Raw genomic sequence first — 22,331 nt, forward strand, 5'->3', positions numbered from 1 at the left:
GCGTGGGGCCGTCGGCTGCCTGTGGAGCCCCGGGCCAAGAGGCTGTCTCGGCAGACAGCAGGCCTGCCCGCTGCCCTCCCGGGACTCAGAGGGGATGCCCGAGAGGCCCTGCGGGGACCGGGCGCCCCTGGGGTACCAGCTGGCAAGCTGAATGCTTTGTGTGGAGGCCAACAGGCACCTTTGCTGAGTTCTTGGCACGGGTGTGCTCTGGGGGAGATGAAAGCTGGCAGTTGTTCTGGGCAAGTGCCTCCTGGTCCCCACTTGGGCCCCCTGACTGTGGAAGGGACCCCAGCTCTGAGGAGCTTCGGCAGCTGTAAACCACGGGGACCGGTAGGCCCGGCCTACAGGTGAGCAACAGGGGAGAGACCTGATGCCAGACCAGAATGTTAAAAAGTGTAACAATTTATTAGTCTTATTTTCCAGTAAAATATTCACATAATGTCCAAATGGAATGATAGAGATATTCCCCACTACCTTGAGTCAATTCCACATAAATATTTAAAATCTAAAAACCTCAGGGGAGTCATCAGGCTGCGCAGAAATCTGATTCCTCAGAGCAAGTATTGCTTCACTCGGGTCATCCAGGAGCAGAGGCGAGCGGGAGGCGGCCGAGCCCCGGGGTCAGTCCAGGAAGAAGATGTTGTTGAACTGCGTCGCACACAGCTTCTTCACCTCTTCTGCAGAGAGAGCAGATGGTGGGTCAGCAAGGGAGGCGCTCTCCTCCACGGTTCTGTGATTTAATCCCTGAAATTGTCGGCCATAAAGCTGAGAGTAAAGAAAACCTGCGTGAATTCTGACCTTAAATCCCAGCAGCTTAGGGAAGAAACTGAGAGAAACGGGGAAAAAAACACCTAGCAGACCATGAGCGCTGGAACTTGACAGCACCCCCAGCACCATAGCCTCCAGTCCCGCCCGGAGACGGCCTGCAGGCAGCCGGGGCCCCGGGACACTGTGGATGACGTGGAGCACTGAGCAGCAGACAACACGGACACTCCAGATGGCACCTTGCGTGCACATCACTTGATCCCTGCTTTCAACAAATCCCAGGGCCAGTGCTGTGGGGTAGTGTGTGAAGCCACTGCCTGTGACACCAGCATCCCATGGGGCACCAGTCCGAGTTCCCGGCTGCTCCACTTCCCATCCAGCTCCCTGCTCAAGTGCCTGGGATGGCAGTGGAAGATGGCCTGGGTGCTTGGGCCCCTGCACCCATGTGGGAGACCTCAGGGGGCTCCTGACCCCCGGCTTTGGCCTGGAGCAGACCCAGCTGTTGTAGTCATTGGGGAGTGAATCAGAGGACAGAAGACTCGGGTAACTGAGAGCCACGTGGAGTCGGGCAGTCACTGAGGGGGAATGTGAAGACAAGGGGGGAATGTTATGTGAAGACAGGGCAGGGCTCTCCCCTGGCCGTCACACTGCTTGCTCCAGTACTCGGTGGTCTGGCTCAGTGGAGTGGCACGACCGTCTCCTGGGCCAGGGGGCTGTCAGAACCCCAGGGAGCAGGTCACACAGGGCACCAGCTGAGCACACTGGCTGGAAGCTGCAGCACGCCGCTCCTTGTCTGTTTCCTCATACTAACAGAAGCAGCAACTGCGCGTCCGGTGTCTATCACAGGACATCCAAAGGATGCTGAACAAAACTCATGTGAGAGGCAACAGTGACGCGAGACAAAGGAAGGTATCGTATCCTCCATCCCTTGGTACATGTCCCGAACAGGACTAAATAAATCTTTTCAAAAAAGAAAACCCTGGGACTGGCACCGTGGCATGCAGGCTAAGCTTCTACCTGCGGTACCAATATCCCATACAGGCACTGGTTCAGGTCCCGGCTACTCCACTTCCCATCCACTGAGCTGCAGATGCGCCTGGGAAAGCAGCGGAGGAAGACTCAAGGCCCTGGCTTGTGCACCCGTGTGGGAAACCCGAAGGAGCTCCTGGCTCCTGGCTTCAGACTACCTCACGTCAGGCCGTTCTGGTCGTTCGCAGCGTGAACCAGTGGATGGAACAGCTCCATCTCTGTCTGACCTTCTCTCTGTAACTGCCTTTCCAATGAAAATAATAAACCTTTTTTTTTAAAAGATTTATTTTCATTGGAAATCAGATTTACAGAGAGGAATCGTCTGTCTGCTGGTTCACTCCCCAAGCGGCTGCAACAGCCAGAGCTGAGCTGCGCCAATCCAAAGCCAGGAGCCAGCAGCCTCCTCCAGGTCTCCCAGTGGGTGCAGTGTCCCAAAGCATTGGGCCGTCCTCCACTGCTTTCCCAGGCCACAGGCAGGGAGCTGGATGGGAAGTGGAGCTGCCGGGACATGAGCAGGCGTTCATATGGGATCCCAGTGCATGCAAAGCAAGGCTACCACACCAGGCCCAAATGAAACTAAATCTTTTTTTTTTTAAAGGGGGTGTGTTCTAGCTTAAAGTTTCAGGGCTAGCACTGTGGTGCTAGAGTTAAACCCCAGTGTGTGTCCCCGCCATCCACGTGGGCACCTGCTATGGCCTGACTGCTCCACTTCGAGGCCAGCTCCTTGGTAATACACTTTGGAAAGCAGCAGCCAGTGGTCAAAATGCCTGGGACCTGCACGCACAGGGGAGACCTGGATGGAGCTCCTGGCTCTCGGTTCTTTCTGGCCTGGCTGCTGCGGCCATGTGGGGAGTGAACCAGCAGGTGCAAGATCTCTGTCTCTCCTCTTTCTGTAACTGTACGTTTCAAATAAATAAGTAAAACCTTAAAACATCAAGGGAAGGCTTGAGTCGGTGTGTCCCCGTGCCTCTCCCGGGGCCGGTGTGTCAGCCCGTGAGCGCCAGGCGTGCTCTAGTGCCATTTACCATTGACTTCAATCAGGTTTGCGTTTTTCTGACTCAAAATAACATAGAGCTCCCGCTGGTCCGACTTCTTGCCGACCACCCAGTAGTCGCTCATGGCTTTCACGATGATCTCTTCATCCTCATCCACTCTGTAAGACAGCAGTGTCCGTGAGACAGACGGGCGGCCGGCGGAGGGCACACATCCGGACAGCAGGGACGGGCCAGGGCCGGGCCAGGGCCGGGCGGGACGGTGGCGAGCAGGCGGGCCAGCCGCAGCCTGGGAGGGGAGCTCTGCCGCCGGGTCCCCTGCCCCCCGCCCCCCGAGCGGGTGCCCTGGAGTTACCTCGTGAAGTCACTGTTGATGTCCCCAAGGATCTTCATGAGGTCGGGCGGCACGGACGTGAGGGACACGCTGGGGGTCTTGCGCATGTGGATGGTGCTCTTCTCGGCCAGGTTCATGTGGTTGAAGTAGATGAACTTGAACTGGGGCTCCTTCTCAGACCTGGGGGAACACGACCACCTTGACCACCCCACCTCCCGGCGCGGCTGCGAGGCCCTGGGGCCCAGGCACCCACAGGACAGTCCCCTCACTCAGCAGCAGCTCATCTGTGCAGAAGCAAAGTATGCAACGTGAGGGAGTTTTTCAGAGAGGTGATGTTTTTCTTAAAATCCAAAAAAGGGGGCCCTGCGGCGTGGCCTAGCGGCTAAAATCCTCGCCTTGAACGCACCGGGATCCCATATGGGCGCCGGTTCTAATCCCCACAGCTCCACTTCCCATCCAGCTCCCTGCTTGTGGCCTGGGAAAGCAGTCGAGGACGGCCCAACGCATTGGGACCCTGTACCCGCGTGGGAGACCCGGAAGAGGTTCCTGGTTCCTGGCTTCGGATCGGCACAGCACTGGCTGTTTTGCTCACTTGTGGAGTGAATCATCGGACGGAAGATCTTCCTCTCTGTCTCTCCGCCTCTCTGTATATCTGGCTTTGTAATAAAAAAATAAATAAATCTTTAAAAAAAAATAAATAAAATCCAAAAACGGGCCCAGCCTTGTGGCATACAAATAAGACACCACCTGCCATGCTGGCATCCCGAATGGGCACTGGCTCCAGTCCCGGCTGCTCCACATCCTATCCAGCTCCCTGCTGATGCTCCTGGGAAAGCAGCTGAGCATGGCCCACGTCCTTGGGCCCTGCACCCACATGGGAGCAGCAGATGAAGCTCCTGGCTCCTGGCTTCAAATTGGCCCACTTCGAGCTGCTGCAGCCATCCGGGGTGAGCCGATGGATCGAACATCTGTCACTCCCTCCCTCTAACTCTTCCTTTGTCAAATAAATAAATCTTAAAAAAAAAAAAAAGACGTACACTATAAAGCACCCCAAACGTGTTTACTGTAAAAACAGAGTAAAGCCAAAGGAAAGACATACTCTAAGCAGAGCACAGCAATCACCCTGAAGGTCCCCACGGGAGATGGGAAGGCTGGGAGAGCCAGCAGCAGGCGCCCCAGGGCCCTCTGTTAGGGCCTCTCTGAGCATGTGGCCCTCCTCCGACGCTCTCCCAGGTGCGTGAACAGAGACGTGCATCGGAAGGGGAGCAGCCGGACTCAAACCAGCACCTATGTGAGATGCAGTCAAGAAACGCTGTCGTGGACCTGGCGCGATAGCGTAATGGTTAAGGTCTTTGCCTTGAATGCACCGGGATCCCAAATAGGCGCCGGTTCTAATCCTGGCCACCCCACTTGCCATTCAGCTCGCTGCCTGTGGCCTTGGAATGCAGCAGAGGACGGCCCAAGCCTTGGGTCCCTGCACCCATGTGGGAGACCTGGAGGAAGTTCCTGGCTCCTAGCTTTGGACTGGTTCAGTTCAGGCCGTTGCGGCCTCTTGGGGAGTAAATCAACGGCTGGAAGATCTTCCTCTCTGTCTCTCCTCCTCTCTGTATATCTGCCTTTCCAAAAAAAATAAATAATTCTTAAAAAAAAAGAAACACTGGGGCCCAGCAGCATGGCCTAGCGGCTTAAAGTCCTCGCCTTGAACACACCGGGATCCCATATGGGAGCCGGTTCTAATCCCGGCAGCTCCACTTCCCATCCAGCTCCCTGCTTGTGGCCTGGGAAAGCAGTCGAGGACGGCCCAATGCATTGGGACACTGCACCCACGTGGGAGACCCGGAAGAGGTTCCTGGTTCCCGGCTTCGGATCAGCACAGCACCGGCTGTTTTGCTCACTTGTGGAGTGAATCATCGGACGGAAGATATTTCTCTCTGTCTCTCCTCCTCTCTGTATATCTGCCTTTCCAGTAAAAACAAATCGTTTTAAAAAATGTTCACTTATTGGTCTTTTTTTAAACCAAACAAGCTGCCAGCAACAACACACTCCCACGTGCTTAGCCGAGATCTGAAGGACCTTCCTCTGAACTTGCACAGGTTACATTTAGTCCCTTCTCCGAGGGACGGACAGCCCTGAGGAACAGGCTGTTCACTGTCCAGAGCGCAGCCCACCTGCTCTCTCCCTACAAGAACTCGGTTCCACACAGGCAACAGGGATGTGGCGAAGCATCCACGGACCCCGCAGTGGCCCACACCTGGAAGCTCCAGGACCTGGCCTCACGCCCCAAAGGGGCTAGCGATGTCCCTTGGCCGTGCAAGCAGCTGCACCTGCTTCCTGCCTACACAGCGCAGAGCCACGCTGACCACGCTGCCAACATGGACGCAGCCACCTGGGCTGCACAGGGCCTCCAGACCAAGCCCACAACACAGACAGCTCAGCACCCCCAGATCCCAGCATGTAGCCCACCCAGGGCATACTGGGGGGCTCCTAAACGGCACCCTCAGCCCCAACGAGCGAGCCAGAGCAGGAATGCTCAGACACAGCTCCCCAGAACGGCACCCAGCAGTCCCCCACATCTGGAGGGGTACGCCTGGAGCCGCAGGGGTGCTGACCCCCATGCGCACTGCTGTTTACACACATACATAGGATCAGGTTTAACGTGGAGGCCAAGGGCAGGAAGAGATGAACATCACTAATAATAAAACGGAGCAATCACAGCAACATTTCTAGCAACCTCAACGTATGATTACGTCGACGACGCTGACTTCTTCATTTAAAGGAAGCGGATGTGGCTTCTCCACGGCATGTGTGAGACGCCGGCATCACGACCTTCAATGCACAAGATAACCGAGACGGTTATTAAGTGCCCAACAGGTTGGCAGCCCATACACCACGGATACACTGGGCACGACCCATCAGGCCTGTGAGAGATTTCATACGCTACCCAGAATACATGTAACTTGTAGCTTTTGAGCTGTTTGTTTCAGGAACTTTCCCCTAATATTTCTGGACTAAGTTGACATCCTGTAACGGAAACTGCAGGAAGCAATGCTGGGTAAGAGGCGGAGGGCGTTCCTGTACAGCTGTCCTCTGCATTCACTGAAATACTGCTATCGTCAATAAGCTTCAAAACCACCCCGATCTTTCCAAGACAGGTTAAATGTTGAAAGTAAACATGAGGGGGCCTGGCGCAGTAGCCTAGTCCCTAAATCCTCACACGCACCAGCATCCCACATGGGCACCAGTTTGTATCCCGGCAGCCCTGCTTCCCATCCAACTCCCTGCTTGTATCCTGGGAAAGCAGCCGAGGACAGCCCAAAGCCTTGGGACCCTGCACCAGTATGGGAGACCTGGAGGAGGCTCCTGGCTCCTGGCTCTGGATTGGCTCAGCTCCAGCCATTGTGGCCACTTGGGAAGTGAACCAGCAGACAAAAGATCTTTGTCTCTGTCTCTCCTTCTCTCTGTAAATTTGCCTTCCAATAAAAATAAAAACCAAATCTTTTAAAAAAAGTAAACACGAAGCAAAGTACAAACCCGGATATTCTCTTGTTGATGTTAAACTGCTCGCAGACATCGGAGGCCAGGACTGTGAGCTGGGGCCCCACGATGCTGTCCAGCCTCCTGCAGAAGTCCACCGTCAGCTGGGTGGAGGCTAGCGAGGGACGGAGAGACACTGGTCAGGGCCGGGACCCGGGCGTGCCAGCACCCCCCGCCCAGGACTGGGCCTTAGGTGACAGCTTCCTAACCGGGTCGGGAGTGGGGGCGGGGCCGTGATGAACTAGATCAGAACAGAAACGTGCAGGCGTCCCTCTGGGATGTCACCTTGGGGTGCTGCGTAGGGTGGCGGGTCGTCAGCCGACCCCAGGCCGACCAGCAAGGTGAAGTTGTTTAACCAGAGCCGCACAGCGCTCACGGGCCAGGGGCCGGCTGGCTGGGGCTTTACACACACAGCCTCCCTCGAGACAGGCCCCGCTACTGTCCTGGTCCACACCTGAGGAGGCACAGAGCCGGGCCCAGGCCCCACGGCTGACGAGCGGGAAGCGCTCCCATGCTGCCTACAACAATGCGTCGCTTCCCAACAGGCCCCGCGTGTGGTGAACTGCTGCCGTGGCCTGAAGCCGGACCCGGGTGCACGTACCGTCAATCATGAAGCACACGGCTGCACTCATGGCCTGCAAGAGAAGAGACCCGAGATGAGCCCGGAGGGGGTGGAGGGGTCTCCCCTGCGGCCAACTGTGGCAACATGGAGGGGAGGGACACGTGCCCTCAAGGCCGTGCTGTCTGCTGGCCCGCCTGGCTCCACACACGCCCTCCCGCGCGGTCAAGGTGCAGGTGGAGGTGAGTAGGAGGGGTAAGACACACAGGATTTATCCGCAGCAGCCAAAACAGAGGGGGCAGAGCCCAAGTCAGCAGCTTGCAAATTAATAAAGCAGCGTGCTGGGTACACACTGGGGTCTGCCATGCTGGAGTTTCTGGTAACACAGGTTAAAAGGCAGCCACAGGTCAGCCGGTCCCAACGGCAGAGAGCTGCAGCCACGATGTGGCAGGTAACAGTTAACCCATCACCAAGCAAGAGTATAAACAAACGGCCCAAACCCTTCAAAAGTAAAGATCATTTTAAATGCAAGCCTTACAGCGGGAAGCCACAGACTTCTCCAGTGACCACACCGGATGGAAACCCAGGGCTTACACAGCTGTTCAACCATCTTCAGATGTGGTATTGGCGGCTGGGACACCACAGGCCACACCAATCCCCGTCACGGCTGGACACACAGCCACCCACAGCTCACTCATCTCTGCACCTGGCCCTGGCGGGAACCCCTGAGCTCCCATCTGGCCCTGGCCCTGTCAGGAGCCCCTCAGCTGCCACCTGGCCCTGGCCCTGGCCCGGGCAGGAGCCCCTCAGCTCCCACCTGTCCCTGACTGGTTCCAGCTCGCACCTCTCAACCCTTGAGGATTTTCAAAGTGCATGGACATGCATATTATAGAAATTCCATCCCTGGACTTCATTTTTTGGGGAGAGGGACACCAGAATAAACCTTTTAATTCAAGTTTCCACAAACTTTACTATAGTTCCTTTATATCAGCCAATATGTAGTTTCTACAGTCAAAGCAAATTACTTTTACCCTAATTCATAAATAAATCATAATTGTGATTTGCCCATAAACAGAGGGGAAAGTTGGTGGCTCACAGTCCCATTCAACGCATGGGTTTTGTGGGCAGAGTACTTTGGATTTTGCTGCCGACCACCTTCATGCCCACGTTTCACTTCCCAGGAAGGGAGCACAAGGTCCCGCAGGAAGATCGGCAGTGGCTGGCGTCCCGGGCACCCACGGAGGCCCTGCCTGGCCTCCGGCCTAGTCTCTGGAGAGCTCCGACCCTCCCAGGGTGAGGCTGGCAGTGAACCCAGGCCACCTGCTTCAAACTCAGAACCCCAAAGGACAGGGGCGGCCATTTGTCACGGCTGCTGAGACACTGGTGGCGATGCTGCGTCTCAGAGCCTGGTACCTGGGTCCAGGCTCCAGCCGTGCCAACGCTCAGCCCTGAGGGTGGCAGGTGGCCGCCAGGCACCAACCCGTGGGAGGCCTGGGCTGAGTTCCTGACTCCCGGCGTCAGGCAGGCCCTGCCAGCTGCTGCCGCCGAGGGCATTTGGGCAGGTGGGCGCGTGCGTGCTTTTTCAAATTAATTGATTAGCTAAACACAAAGAATCTCACTTAAGAAAAAAGGTACATAAAGGGAATGATCAATTCACGCACTCTTACGGCTGCCAAGGCACGGGTGTCCTGGCCACGCCCTCCGACACTGCCAGGACAGTGCCAAGGAGGCCACAGGGAAGCCACCAGCCACGGCAAAGTGAACCACACTTAAACCTCCCAAAGAAAACCGGTGCTAATGGCAGACGCCGAGGGAGGCCTGCTTTTTCCTAAAGCTCAGGATGAATAAGATAGGCAATTTTTACAGATATAAACACATTTTTTAAAAAAGATTTATTTATTTTTATTGGAAAGTCAGATATACAGAGAGGAGGAGAGACAGAGAGGAAGATCTTCCGTCTGATGATTCACTCCCCAAGCAGTTGCAACGGCTGGAACTGAGCCAATCCGAAGCCAGGAGCCAGGAACCTCTTCCATGCGGGTGCAGGGTCCCAAGGCTTTGGGCCGTCCTTAACTGCTTTCCCAGGCCAGGCAGGCAGTTGGATGGGAAGCGGAGCCGCTGGGATTAGAACCGGTGCCCATACGGGATCCCGCTATGTTCAAAGAGAGGACTTTAGCCGCTACGATCGCACCGGGCCCTATAAACACAAATCTTAAAAACAAAAAGCACTATAATGCAGGCCAGTGTTGTCGCAGCCGGTTAAGCCACTGCTTAGGACAGCCACACGCCACACTGGGCACTGGTTTGAGTGCTGCCATTCAGCTTCCCACCAATGGGCCTGGGAAGGCAGTGGAAATGGGCCAAGCAGTTGAGCTTCTGTCACAGCACGTGGGCGTAGGACCCGGTATAGCCTAGGGACTGAATCTTTACCTTGCATGTGCCAGGATCCCATATGGTCGCCGGTTCTAATCCCGGCAGCTCCACTTCCCATCCTGCTCCCTGCTCGTGGCCTGGGAAAGCAGTCGAGGACGGCCCAGAGCCTTGGGACCCTGCAGCCGCCTAGAAGACCAGAAGCTCCTGGCTCCGGATCGGCGCAGCACCGGCCATTGCAGCCACTTGTGGAGTGAATCAGCAGACGGAAGATCTTCCTCTCTGTCTGTCCTCCTCTCTGTATATCTAACTTTCCAATAAAAACAAATAAATCTAAAAAAAAACTAATATTAAAAAAATTAACATAAAGACACATTCTTCTAATCGTGTCCAAACAGAAAGCACTGTCTGAGGGAACCAGCGCGCCACACAGGCAGAATCCCGAGGGGCCAGGGCCCGGCCGTGGGCTCTCTGCCGGGAGCTGCAGCCGCACACAGCAGCCGGAGCCTGCTCCTCCATCGGCCACGCCTGCCCATGAGGGCCCGCAACAAGCTCGCCCCTTCTCGAGCTCCAGATAACCAGAGCTTCCACACGTAGGAAGCTGGTGTAAGACCTGAGACACACACAAGAACGACTTACTGTTAACTTGTAACTCCAGCGGGCAAAAGCAGTGTTACCTTATAAACAATTAAATGGAGCTCTTCATAGGTATCGTCTGTGTTGACAAAAATTTTGGGAAATCTGCATTTTGCTTCTGGGTCATTCAGATTCAAGGGTCCAGTAAGAAACCTTGAAATCAAGCAGAGACGAGCCAGTTCAACCACACACATTCTAAACAGGAAGACGGAAACAGAACCATCCCTACCCAATGCACATCAGTATTCTCTGGAGCTGACGTCACATGGCAAACACCCCATCAGATAATGATAAAGCAACCGTGTCACTTCATGGGCTTAACAGAATGTCCATCGCCGACTGCCAGCGAAGTGACAGAGGTGGCCCACGGCCGTGCCTTTTTGTCTTGACCGAGACAGAGAATAAACCCCAGCACTGGCACTCACAGAACGGGACTCGTACCTTCCGTAGTGTTGCAGATTCCCTGGCATTTCTGCCCTTATCGGAGAATCCCTTCCTGCCAACTGAAAGCAAACGCAATATTGAGAAATGCCTTGTTGGCCGTTCCCCGTTCGAAGCTCAGACAGGCAGCTCCTGCATGTGCAAGCTGGCGGCCGGCTTTCAGCAGCCATGTCCCGGACGCCTCCCGCCCAGAAGGGAACAGCAAGCGTGGCTTACAGAGGTGCATAAGGACGACCTTACTGATTTTAATAACGGCCCTCACATAACCTACCTATTACATCCTAGCCCAGAGGCCACACGCGGACTGAGGTCCCTTTATGACAGCCACTGTGCTGTCCCCAGGGGCTCACACACAACCAGGAGTGACGTTGTCAATGCACGACCACCTCACGTCTCCTGCCTGGGCACAATCTTCCCATTTTCAAGATGCATGAACTCAGGCTCATATGGGCTGCCCACAGTGCACAGCTGTGAACAGCACCAGGGACCCCAAGCCTGCACCCCAGCCGGCTGCCATCCTGTGCCCTGCCTCAGGCCGTGGTCCTGGGCTGCCCAGTGCAGGGACCCCAAGCCTGCACCCCAGCCGGCTGCCATCCTGTGCCCTGCCTCAGGCCATGGTCCTGGGCTGCCCAGTGCAGGGACCCCAAGCCTGCACCCCAGCCGGCTGCCGTCCTGTGCCCTGCCTCAGGCCGTGGTCCTGGGCTGCCCAGTGCAGGGACTCCAAGCCTGCACCCCAGCCGGCTGCCATCCTGTGCCCTGCCTCAGGCCGTGGTCCTGGGCCTTCGCACAGGTTTCTGTGTGCAGCAGGTTCAGAGTTTTTTCAGCTAAAGATATACTATTTCAATACACATGGGAAATGGAAACATCCTAAGGCAACAATCACATTAGCTAAAACTCCTTATCCTTCTAAAACATGGACATTCTTTTGGCTTCTACAACGCTGTAGCATCGCCTCTGTGAGATGAGGTTCAGTCAGGCTTAGTCAGAGACCCTGGCATCTGCGCAGGTACCAGAATCTCATGTGAAACCCAGCATTTCCTCTGTTCAGCACCTCACTCCTTCTAAAAGCTTTGCTCTCACCCAGCACGTGGCAGGCCAACACCCAACTACGTGTCACTGAATTCCACACTGTCAACAGGAAACGTGGCTCGGAGTCAGCCCACCACCCCCGCCCCACTCCACCCTCTCCCTACTCCACCCTCTCCCTGCGCCCACCCCAGCTCCCCGGCCGTACCTCAGGTTCCATGTGCCTGGGAAACAGGGAGGTGGTGAGGTATTTGTACAGGATTCTCATGTCATCCTGTTCTAGTCCACTCCTGAAACATCACAAGGGCTTGGTGTTAGAGGGCAGAACCTGGTCCTGTTTGTCTCCACTGCTCCACTTGAGAGCTCACCTGCTGCTCCTCCACCTGTTACCAGGAAGAAGGCCTGCAAGGCAAGGAGTTAGACCTGAGGCCTGGGGCCAGCACAGCAGGTACTGGCATCCCACATGGGCACCAGATCTAGCCCCGGCTGCTCCATTTCCCATCCAACTCCCCATTTATGGCCTGGGAAAGCAGCCGAGGATGGATCGAGGCCTTGAACTCCTGAACCTATGTGGGAGACTTGGAAGAAGCTCCTGGCTCCTGGTCTGAAGCCAGGGTCCCAAGGCTTTAAGCCATCCTTGACTGCTTTCCCAGGCCACGGGCAGGGAGCTGGATGGGAAGTGGAGCAGCCGGGACACAAACCAGTGCCAATATGGGATCCTGGTACATGCAAGGTGAGGACTTTAGACACAAGGCCACCACACCAGGTCCGCAATCACTCTTCTTTCGGGCTTCATTTTTTCTAACTCTTGCCCACAATTATACTCCGTGGTGGGACAGGCACCCATTTTTGCCCAGGGCCATTTGGGTTTTTATAACACCATGGATGGCTCAGACGTCAAGGTTACAGTCGGCCTGCTACAGAGCAAGAGTGACTCAGCTTCAAGTCTCAGCCGTGGCTGCCTGGCAGGGCCAGAACACATGACTCCATGAGCGTCAGGCAGTCCCCACCCAGCTCCGTGGGGCTCCTATATCCCAACGTGGGTACGCATCATCTCTGTCAGGCAAAAAGGGCACGATCCTGTGGCCGCACTCCCTAGGGGCACGCGTGGCACACCCGGCCACCGCTGAGGGCACCTGGGGGATGGGCAGACGCTGGGCGGTGAGGATCCAGCAGGAGGGGGCGGCTCGCTGGCTGTCAGACGCCGCGTAGGTGCTGCAATAGCACTCCAGATGCACACCACTGACGTCATCCTCACTGGACACTGTGTACTGCAACATGGCTACTACAGTCTTGGCTCCTTTCCTGCTTTCTTTCTCTTGAACATTTATTATTTGAAGCCAGGCACGGGGCCCACCTTCTGCTGCTTCCCCAGGTGCATGAGCAGGGAGCTGGGTCTGGAGCGGAGCAGCTGAGACTAGAACTGGTATTCACACAGGACGCTAGTGCCAAAGGTAGCAGTTTAATTTGCAACACCACAACCCTGATCCAAAAACTTTTCAAATGATATATGAGGATACTCCAAAAATGTTTGGAAATCCATGCAGTTCCTACATCACACAGCCTTCCGCAGACACTGAGACCCGCAGCTGTGTCTCCCAGGGCTGTCCCAGACCCGAGGATCTGAGCGGAACAGCACACCTGTGAGCTGCTTCCTGTGTGCGCAGTGCGCCAGCCGCTGCCACTGCCCTTCAGATGGGCAATGCACACACAGCACAGTGACAGAGTGAGGAAACCACAGGAGGAAAACACACAAGTTGTAGCCACAGAATCTCCTCTCGGGGCTCTCCCTTTGTGTGTGGGCAGGCCAACCTTGTGTGGCCTCCATGAGCCCTGACCGATGCAAGTCCCCCCCACCCCCAGCCACCTGTGGTCCTCTTTGCTTCAAAAATGAGCAAAGCCATGTGGAACTCGAGTCACCTGAGACGTTACCATGGGAACGTGTTGGCCCTGCATGTGAACTTCCAACCACCTCTAAAGAACACATCCAGGGCCCAGCAGCGTGGCCTAGCGGCTAAAGTCCTCGCCTTGGGGGCCCCGGGATCCCATATGGGTGCCGGTTCTGGTCCCGGCAGCTCCACTTCCCATCCAGCTCCCTGCTTGTGGCCTGGGAGGGCGGTTGGGGACGGCCCAATGCATTGGGACACTGCGCCCGCGTGGGAGACCCGGAGGAGGTTCCGGGTTCCTGGCTTCGGATCGGTGCGTACCGGCCCGTTGCGGCTCACTTGGGGAGTGGGTCGTCGGACGGAGGATCTTCCTCTCTGTCTCTCCTCCTCTGTGTATATCTGGCTGTAATAAAATGAATAAATCTTTAAAAAAAAAAAAAAAGAACACATCCAGAAAGCAAAGGAAGCGGGCCTTCCCAGCCCAACTCAAACACACTAAGCAAACATCTTTCAGAAAGCAAACAAAAGAAACAGGGGCCTCTGCACAAATCAAACAGACCAACACACACACAGCTGTGCCAGCACCAGCCGATCCAGGTCGCCACCAAGGACTCCCAGCAGAGGAAACTGCCCTGGTCTCAGGGTGCCAGGCGTCTTCCCAGCCTCTCAGACACTGGTACTGAAGGCAACGACTCTTTCAGGAAAACCACACCTCTTGCCAATTACATCTCCATCAATCTACTGGTATGCCCGAAACACTGCTACAATGGACTGCCCACGTCAAACTGCTCCATGCCTGGAGGATGGGGGAAGACATGGAACTTCTTTTGCAGAAGTGCTACCAAGAACAGGGTGGCTATTGGTCAATGCACAAGGCCTCATACTCGGGTCAGTTCAGTCTATGTTAACGTCCTGAACACACAGTAATCTAGTGAGAGCAACTTTGAGAAACCTCAGAAATATCTAAGACATTTATTCAGAAAAATATTCATTCTTGGGCTTGGTGCGGTAGTTTAGTGTCTAAAGTCCTTGCCTTGCATGTACAATGAGATCCCATATGGGCGCCGGGTCTTCCCCTGGCTGCTCCACTTCCCTTTCAGTTCCCTGCCTGTGGCCTGGGAAACAGTGGAGGACAGCCCAAAGCCTTGGGACCCTGCACCCATGTGGGAGACCCAGAAGAAGCTCCAGGCTCATGGCTTTGGATCAGCTCAGCTCTGGCCATTGCTGTCGCTAGGGGAGTGAACCAGAGGATGGAAGATCTTTTTCTCTGTTTCTCCTTCTCTCTGTGAATTTGACTTCCCAACAAAAATAAATAAATCTTTAAAAAAAATCATTCCTGAGAAATAAACCAATTCTGCTCCACTTCCCAATCCAGCTCCCTGCCAATACACCTGGGAAAGCAGCGGAGGACGGCCCTGTGCTTTGGGACCCTGCACCCCGGGGGAGACCCAAAGGAGGCTCCTGGCTTCGACTCACATCAGTTCTGGCCATTGCAGCCATTTGGGGAATGAACCAGCAGACAGAAGATCTGTCTCCCTCTTTCTGTGAAATCTGCCTTTCCAATAAAAATAAATAATTTTTTCCCCTCATAGACTGTGGAAGTCAGTTAAGACCCCCTCCCCACCACTGGCAGCAGGGATCTAAGTCCGGCTCTGGCCACTGCCAAGTCCAGTCCAGAGCTGCAGCGGCACGTGGCAAGGCCAGTCCCACAGACACTTCCCTTCTCAGCCAGATCGCTCCAAAACAATAGTTTTCAATGCCAAAGCCACACCCCGTACTTGGGAAAGTGGGCTACAGGAAGCATGGGTATTGGGGGACGTGGAGCAGCTGCTAGCTGGCAGTGCCCTGCCTGGCCAGGGCAGCTCAACTGAGCCCACCGTGGGTCACAAGCAGGGAGCCTAGACTGCCCCAGGCCTCGGGGGTGGGGGTGTCCCACACACCTGTTCCTCCATCTCTGCTGCCCTGCTCACTCACACACTGCCCAGGTGAGCTCAGGCAGGGACAGCTAACCTCATCTCCTGAGCGGCAACACTGCAGGACACACATACAGACTGCTGAAGGTAGGCAACTCCCTGCTTCCTGTAATACGCTGGAATCCTTGCATATTAAAAAAATTATCAGTTTAGACGCAGCATGCTAATCCTCCACATGCAGCACCGACATTCCACATGGGGACCGATTCCTGTCCCGGCGACTCCACTTCCCATCCAACTCCCTGTCTGTGACCTGGGAAAGCAGTGGAAATGGCCTAAGGTGGGGACCCTGCACCCACGTGGGAGACCCAGAAAAACTCCTGGCTCCTGGCTTCAGATGGCTCAGCTCTGGGTGTTGTTGCCATTTGGGAAGTGAATCAGAAAATGGAAGATCTTATTCTCTTTTGCCCCTCTGAATAAATCAATTTAAAAAAAAGTAACAAAGTATGAAAAATGATGGTCTCTTCAGTGACTTTTACCACTTTTTTGAAGATGTTCTTGGAAAAATACAAAGATTCGGGCCCGGCGGCGTGGCCTAGCGGCTAAAGTCCTCGCCTTGAAAGCCCCGGGATCCCATATGGGTGCCGGTTCTAATCCCGGCAGCTCCATTTCCCATCCAGCTCCCTGCTTGTGGCCTGGGAAAGCAGTTGAGGACGGCCCAATGCATTGGGACCCTGCACCCGCGTGGGAGACCTGGAAGAGGTTCCTGGTTCCCGGCATCAGAACGGCGCGAATTGGCCCGTTGTGGCTCACTTGGGGAGTGAAACATCGGATGGAAGATCTTCCTCTCTGTCTCTCCTCCTCTTTGTATATCCGGCTTTCCAATAACAATAAAAATCTTAAAAAAAAAAAAAAAGAAAAATACAAAGATTTAAAACAAACAGCAATAACAAAACAACAGCAAAACCAGGATTACTAAACCTTAGGAGACGGGACATTTTCTCCACGTCCCTGAACCAGCGTTGAGCTCCCCCACTTTAACCGACAGCACTTCTGGGTTCAGTCCTTGCCCCTTCACTCCCACAGGGCAGGAGCCACACTTGCTGCCCACTGCCCTGCTGCGGGCTGCTGACCGGCGGCTGCCTGGCAGTCCGGCCCTGCCAGCGTGCCCGCCACCACCGTACCTACCAGATGAGCTGGTCGTTATAGAGGAACGCGGTGTACTTGACTATATTCAGGCTTTCTTCCATTCTGTTGATGAAGGACTGGATTTTCAAGTAAGTCATTTTATCCAACGGGAAGAAGCTGATGCCACCGAACACGTCCAGCAGGTCACATGACTGTAAGTGCAGTGTTTGCAAATACTGTAGGGAAGAAACAGACAACGAGTTAGACAATGCTACTCGATTCTCTGACACATGAAAATAACCTCCACAGCAGTCACGAACTGGCCAATGGCACGTCGACCAAGCCAACAAGTGGGCAGCCCTGGGTGACCGCATTTCAAATCGAGACAGGTTTTGAAGCATGCCAGACCACGCGCGACTGGGGAACGCCTGTCCAGTGCTGTCTTTCACAGCCTCGCCATCCTCTCGCTGGCACACCTCAGCGCCCGCTTAGTCACGCCACGGGCAGACGGCCAGCGCACACTACCCTCACATCTGCAGGCCACGCAGGTAGGACAGCCGCTGTCGTCAGCCACAGGATGGCTGGCAGGGCAACCATGGAACCAGGACATGGGGACAGGAAAGTGACTAGTCATGGAAAACAGACTAGAAAGAAAAGGAACTTAGGCATACACACAGCTATCAGCGATGTTTTACTGAGAAAATCTGAGTTTTAAAAAATAGATTACGAAGCGTTCTAGGGAGCTAATACAATGAATTATTCCTTTCACCTAACGGAACTTGGTGGAGACAGGGCAAGATAAGCAAAGTCCAAACAACAACGCAAATCAACAGCGCCTCCTTAGGGCCACACGAACGGGACAGGCACTGCGGGCACAGGGACTGTGCCACTGGTAAACCTGAGCCTCATGTCAGTACACGCTACTGCCTGCTTAGTGCACAGAACCGGCCCGAGGCTGCCGAATTCTGCTCACCAGCTCAGCCACCACATGGCAGGGACACACTCGAGCAAAGCCCACGCACACACGGACAGGGACTACGTGCTGGCCTACAGTCTGCGGCTATGTTCCCACAGGCCCGTGTGAACGCCATGCAAGCTACAGACGCCACTCCAGATACTCACCCGATGAAAGAACTTCTCCAGCCTCTCCTTCAGGAGCTTCACACCACCATCTTCCATGGCTTTTCGAAACGTCCCATTGAAGAGCTAGCAGTTAACACAGGGGAGCAGGAGACCCAGTCACTTCCTACGGCCTTCAGGTTCTTCTCTCCCTGTCATTATATACCCCTCGTTCCTCTTAAAAATGGAAAATGCTAGAGTAACTAAGTGAGTCCCCAAAATAGTAATACATGCCTAAGGGGATGCCATTACCTTTATGATAATGTATTAATAACCAGTTGGGTGAGTTTTTTTAATGCACTTATTTTATTTGAAACGCAGAGCGACAGATGAAACCCTTCTATCTTCTGCTTCACTCCCCAAATGCCCCCGGGGCTGGGACAGGGCCAGGCGCAGCAGCCGGGCAAGCCATCTGGTCTCCCACAGGGCAGCAGGGACCCGAGGACTCTGACCCGCCACCTGCTGCCCCCGGAGTGTGCGTCGTCACTCTGGAACTGGGAGTGGAGCTAGGCTCCGCCCGAGGCCACAGCTATGGACCTCTTCACCCCTGCACGAGGATCCCCGGAAAGCTTCACAGAGCTCACACTGTCCGCAGTGTGCTCTCCGAGCATCCAGGCTGCCGAGCTGACGGGCACGGAGCCACTCCTAACACAGGGCTGAGAACACACTGACTGAGTAAATGCACGACCAGACCTCACCACCTGTTCCCAAGGCCCCAGCGTCTCCTCCACAGTCCTCTAACAAGCAGGCAACCTGTGGGCATGCCCAGTGGGGACCTGGTGACTCCACGCTCACCTTGTACATGCTGTAGCACTGCTGTAGCACTGAACTGTACACCTTGTCCTGCGAACAACGCAACAACAGACATGTGAGCAGGTGTATTATCCGACCATGGTAACACCTGACCCCTACCACGGTCACATGAACACAGAAGGCATATCGACTCCTATACGGTAACACAGCACTTAGCAGCTTGCTCCCATCACAGCAGTGTGCGAAGGTCAAGCATATTAAGCCACCACTACTAGGCCTCGCATTAGAGGTGCTTGTCCAACACAGGTCATCCATAGAAGCTACTGGTAAGACAAGATGTTTCTACCGCCACATTTTAAAGACAGTGCCAACAAGACACAACAAACGCAATACAATGCTACGAGAACCTTCAGGAAGAGCTTCCAGGTTGAAATCTGAGCAAGTCACTCCACACAACTGACACGAAATTTCTTCTAAAACTGACAATGTTAAAAAATGACACATTACCAACAACTCCTCCTCCTGGTACTCCACAACAGGCTTTCCATCTTTACTCTGCTTCTCAATGATAGGATTCCGAACAACCTACAAAGTTCAAGACACTGAAATTACCCCGGGGTAAGGCTGCCTGCCAGCTGCCAGAGACGTGACCTGGGCACGCGGCCCCGAGGGTTAAAGACAAACTGTGTTTTGCAGCCTGCAAGCAGCTTTCATTTTCATTCTGATGCAAAGGCCCACAGCCTCCCACGTCCCCCGGGGGCTTCACTTCAGAAAGGCCGTGTGCACATAAATACCATGACCATCCAGAAGTTCTCCTCCGGCTCATGGAAAAACTGCCTGTTCTTCTGCGTGTGTAACGACTTTGCCGGCTTTGTAGGACTAAAGGTTCTGACAAAACAAAAAGTTCAAAACCAATGATGGGTTTGGAACGAGCCTGAGAGCGGCAAACATTGGCTCCAGCAGCCCCCCCGCCCTGTCCACACCCGCACCTCGTGAACTGCACAATGGCCTCACGCAGCCCCCCCCACCCTGTCCACACCCGCACCTCGTGAACTGCACAATGGCCTCACACAGCCCCCCCCACCCTGTCCACACCCGCACCTCGTGAACTGCACAATGGCCTCACACAGCCCAACGTTCCTGATCTTCTCATTCTTTTCCACTTCATTTGGGTGATAGAACAAGATCTTATTTTCCTCCTGAAGCACGAAGACAGAAGGGCGTTAGCACCTTCAACTTCTTCACCCCAGCCCAGCTTTCCGGGCACAACACACCACAGTCAAGGCAAACACCAGAACCAAAATCGGAACCAGGACACGCTTCAGAAGCACAAGCACCCACTTCTCCATGGGTGGTCACCGCACACAGCACCCACTGAGGGGCAGTGGTCACCGTCATGACGACACAAGGTAACTTTCATTTTTAAATATTTACTGTATAGGTATTTATATATATATATCCATATTCATATATGTGTGTTTATGCATGAATACATTTATATATACATGTGCATATATAGACTTACAATGTATCTAACATGTGTGTATATATGTATATAGATACATATATAGCAGATTGACAGAGGGCAGACCGGCTGCTCCACTCCCCAGAGGGCCACAGCAGAGCGCAGCCAATCAGCCAGGAGCTTATTCCAGGTCTCCCAGGCAGGTGCAGGAACCCAAGGACTTGGGCCATCCTCCACTGCTTTTCTAGGTCGTAAGCAGGCAGCTGGATCAAAAGTGGAGCAGCTGGGATACACACAAGCCACCCTATCGAATACTGGCGCCACAGAGAGGAGGATGAGTCTGTTGCGCCACTGTTCTGGCCCCCTATTTTCACTATTAGTATTATCTGTAATGAAAACCCCATCTCAGGAGTTCCTCACCCACGTGCCCATTCACAGCGCACCCAGCTTCCAACTCTGCCACCCTGCGTGTGCGGGGCGGCCGGACGCACCCAGCCACCTGCCTGCAAAGTTTAAACCCAGTAGGGAAAAGGCAGGTTTGGACTGCACTGACAAGAGGGCGGTGACTTGCTGGCTGGAGACATCCCTCCAGGAACTCACACTCCTCACGTTAGAAAACAGAAAACTCGTGCAACTTCTTCCATCCAAATAAACACACACAACTCTCCGAGGGGTCCCCTAAGCTGGCATGATTTTAGCTTAGCCTTCCAGCGCCACGTTTAACACGGAGCTCATGTGCACACAGCCAGCACCTGCCCGCTCTTCACTCGGGACTCCGGTGGCACCGCTCCCACCCACTTCCTGGCCAGCGCGCACAGCCGGGGCGCGGCAGCCTCGGCCCCTGGCCGCTCCAGGTGGACCCCAGGACCCGGGCCACCTTCCCCGGCGTCTGCCAGGCCAGTGCCCGGGTCCCCGACTCCTCCCGGCCCCTCAGGCCCTCGGCAGGCGGACGCGGCACCCGCTTCCTGGCTACCTCTCCCTCGCGGGGCCCGAAGCGCGGGTTGTAGATGAAGAAGCTCAGCAGGGCCGGCGGGAACTGCTTCTCCTGAGCAGCCCAGGTCCCGGCCCCGGCCGCCGCCGCCATCCCGGCCCGGCCTCCCTCAGCCCGCCCCGACCCTGCGCCGAGGAGACCGCGCTTCCGCCTCGCTCGCCGCTGCCCCGGAAATGGATGCCGCCGGCGCCGCCGCGCTGCCGGGTGGGCGGGTCCTCGGCTGAGCAGGGCGTGCAGGATTTGGGGGTTTCTTATAGGGCCGAGGGCGAAAGGGAGCTGTCCCGGGGCTGTTTCCGGAGCTGGGGTCTGAGGACGCGTCCTTCCTCAGAGTCACACCGAGGAGACTAATTCAAGATCTCTGCCCCCCCACACTCAAGAAGGCCTTGTTTTGGGGGGCTTTGGTTGGACAGGTGCCTGCCTTTGTCAGGCTGGGTGGTGCATCCCTCCTGGTGCCAAGCCTCCCTCTGTCCGACACAAACACACAGTCTTCCTTCACGGATACATCAACTAGACACGGAGCTGCCAGGGCTGATGGAGGTTCCAGGTTGCAGACTGTATGGCCTTGTCCGGGAGCTGCCCTCCCGCACACCACCTCTCTTGGGACCCCGAATTTCAGACCCCGAACTCCAGGACACTAGAAAACCCAGTGACAACCCTAGGTTAAAAAATTCTTTCCCAGCTAAAGACATCCCGTGTGGGCTAGCATCCCATATAGGCTGTTCCACTTCCCATCCAGCTCCCTGCTTGTAGCCTGGGAAAGCACTAGCGGACGGCCCAAGTCGTTGGGGCCTTGCACTTGTGGGGTGTGTGGGGGGGGAGAAGCTCCTGGCTCCGGATCGGCTCAGCTCTGGCCGTGGCAGCCACTTGGGGAGTGAATCTGCAGACAGAAGATCTTCCTGTCTCCTCTCTGTGAACCCGCCTTTCCAATACCAATAAATGAATAAAGTTACAAAGGAATGAGAAGAAGGAAAGACATTTCCCGGCGGGGGGCTGGTTCTGGGCTGTAAACACGTGTGCTCGTTTCTATTCAGATAGAACAGCGGGAACAGCGCTATCACAGTTGGCGTGAAGCCCCACAAGAAAAGTACGAGGGCCCGGCGGCGTGGTCTAGTGGCTAAAGTCCTCGCCTTGAAAGCCCGGGGATCCCATATGGGCGCCGGTTCTAATCCCAGCTGCTCCACTTCCCATCCAGCTCCCTGCTTGTGGCCTGGGAAAGCAGTGGAGGACGGACCAGTGCATTGGGACACTGCACCCGCGTGGGAGACCCGGAAGAGGTTCCAGGTTCCCGGCATCGGATCGGCGCGCACCGGCCCGTTGTGGCTCACTTGTGGAGTGAATCATCGGACGGAAGATCTTCCTCTCTGTCTGTCCTCCTCTGTGTATATCTGAC

The 22,331-nt window shown here is 55.2% G+C and overlaps 1 protein-coding gene across 3 annotated transcripts; it reads right to left on the minus strand.

Moving 5' to 3' along the window:
- Positions 1 to 598: 598 nt before the first annotated feature.
- On the minus strand, positions 599 to 21,097 carry CCZ1 (CCZ1 homolog, vacuolar protein trafficking and biogenesis associated). 3 transcript variants are annotated; one of them, XM_004599278.3, is made up of 15 exons: positions 20,924 to 21,097; positions 19,587 to 19,684; positions 19,280 to 19,373; positions 18,993 to 19,070; positions 18,528 to 18,575; positions 17,736 to 17,819; positions 16,674 to 16,849; positions 11,895 to 11,976; positions 10,661 to 10,722; positions 10,261 to 10,372; positions 7,256 to 7,289; positions 6,652 to 6,769; positions 3,142 to 3,300; positions 2,820 to 2,947; positions 599 to 677 (listed from the first exon to the last, which is right to left on the minus strand). In XM_004599278.3, exons 1-15 carry the CDS (start codon positions 21,032 to 21,034, stop codon positions 622 to 624), a joined length of 1,440 nt encoding a protein of 479 aa, XP_004599335.2. In that variant the 5' UTR covers positions 21,035 to 21,097; the 3' UTR covers positions 599 to 621. The 3 variants fall into 3 exon arrangements, with proteins under 3 accessions (XP_004599335.2, XP_058536286.1, XP_058536285.1); XM_058680303.1 differs by lacking the exons at positions 19,587 to 19,684; positions 20,924 to 21,097 and adding an exon at positions 19,531 to 19,556 and having other exon boundaries at positions 600 to 677; XM_058680302.1 differs by lacking the exons at positions 19,587 to 19,684; positions 20,924 to 21,097 and adding an exon at positions 19,475 to 19,500 and having other exon boundaries at positions 600 to 677.
- Positions 21,098 to 22,331: the final 1,234 nt, after the last annotated feature.

The sequence above is a fragment of the Ochotona princeps genome, chromosome 24, assembly GCF_030435755.1.
Source record: "Ochotona princeps isolate mOchPri1 chromosome 24, mOchPri1.hap1, whole genome shotgun sequence".
In the NCBI taxonomy this organism is placed as follows: Eukaryota; Metazoa; Chordata; class Mammalia; order Lagomorpha; family Ochotonidae; genus Ochotona; species Ochotona princeps.

Bases quoted from the DNA above. Each gene is read 5' to 3' on its own strand.
- CCZ1 (XM_004599278.3), bottom strand. From the start codon at position 21,034: ATGGCGGCGGCGGCCGGGGCCGGGACCTGGGCTGCTCAGGAGAAGCAG. The intron at 19,374-19,586 runs GTGCGGGTGTGG...TTGTTTTGTCAG, and splicing joins GCCATTGTGCAGTTCACGAG to AACCTTTAGTCCTACAAAGC. The intron at 19,071-19,279 runs GTATTTATGTGC...TGAACTTTGTAG, and splicing joins AGAACTTCTGGATGGTCATG to GTTGTTCGGAATCCTATCAT.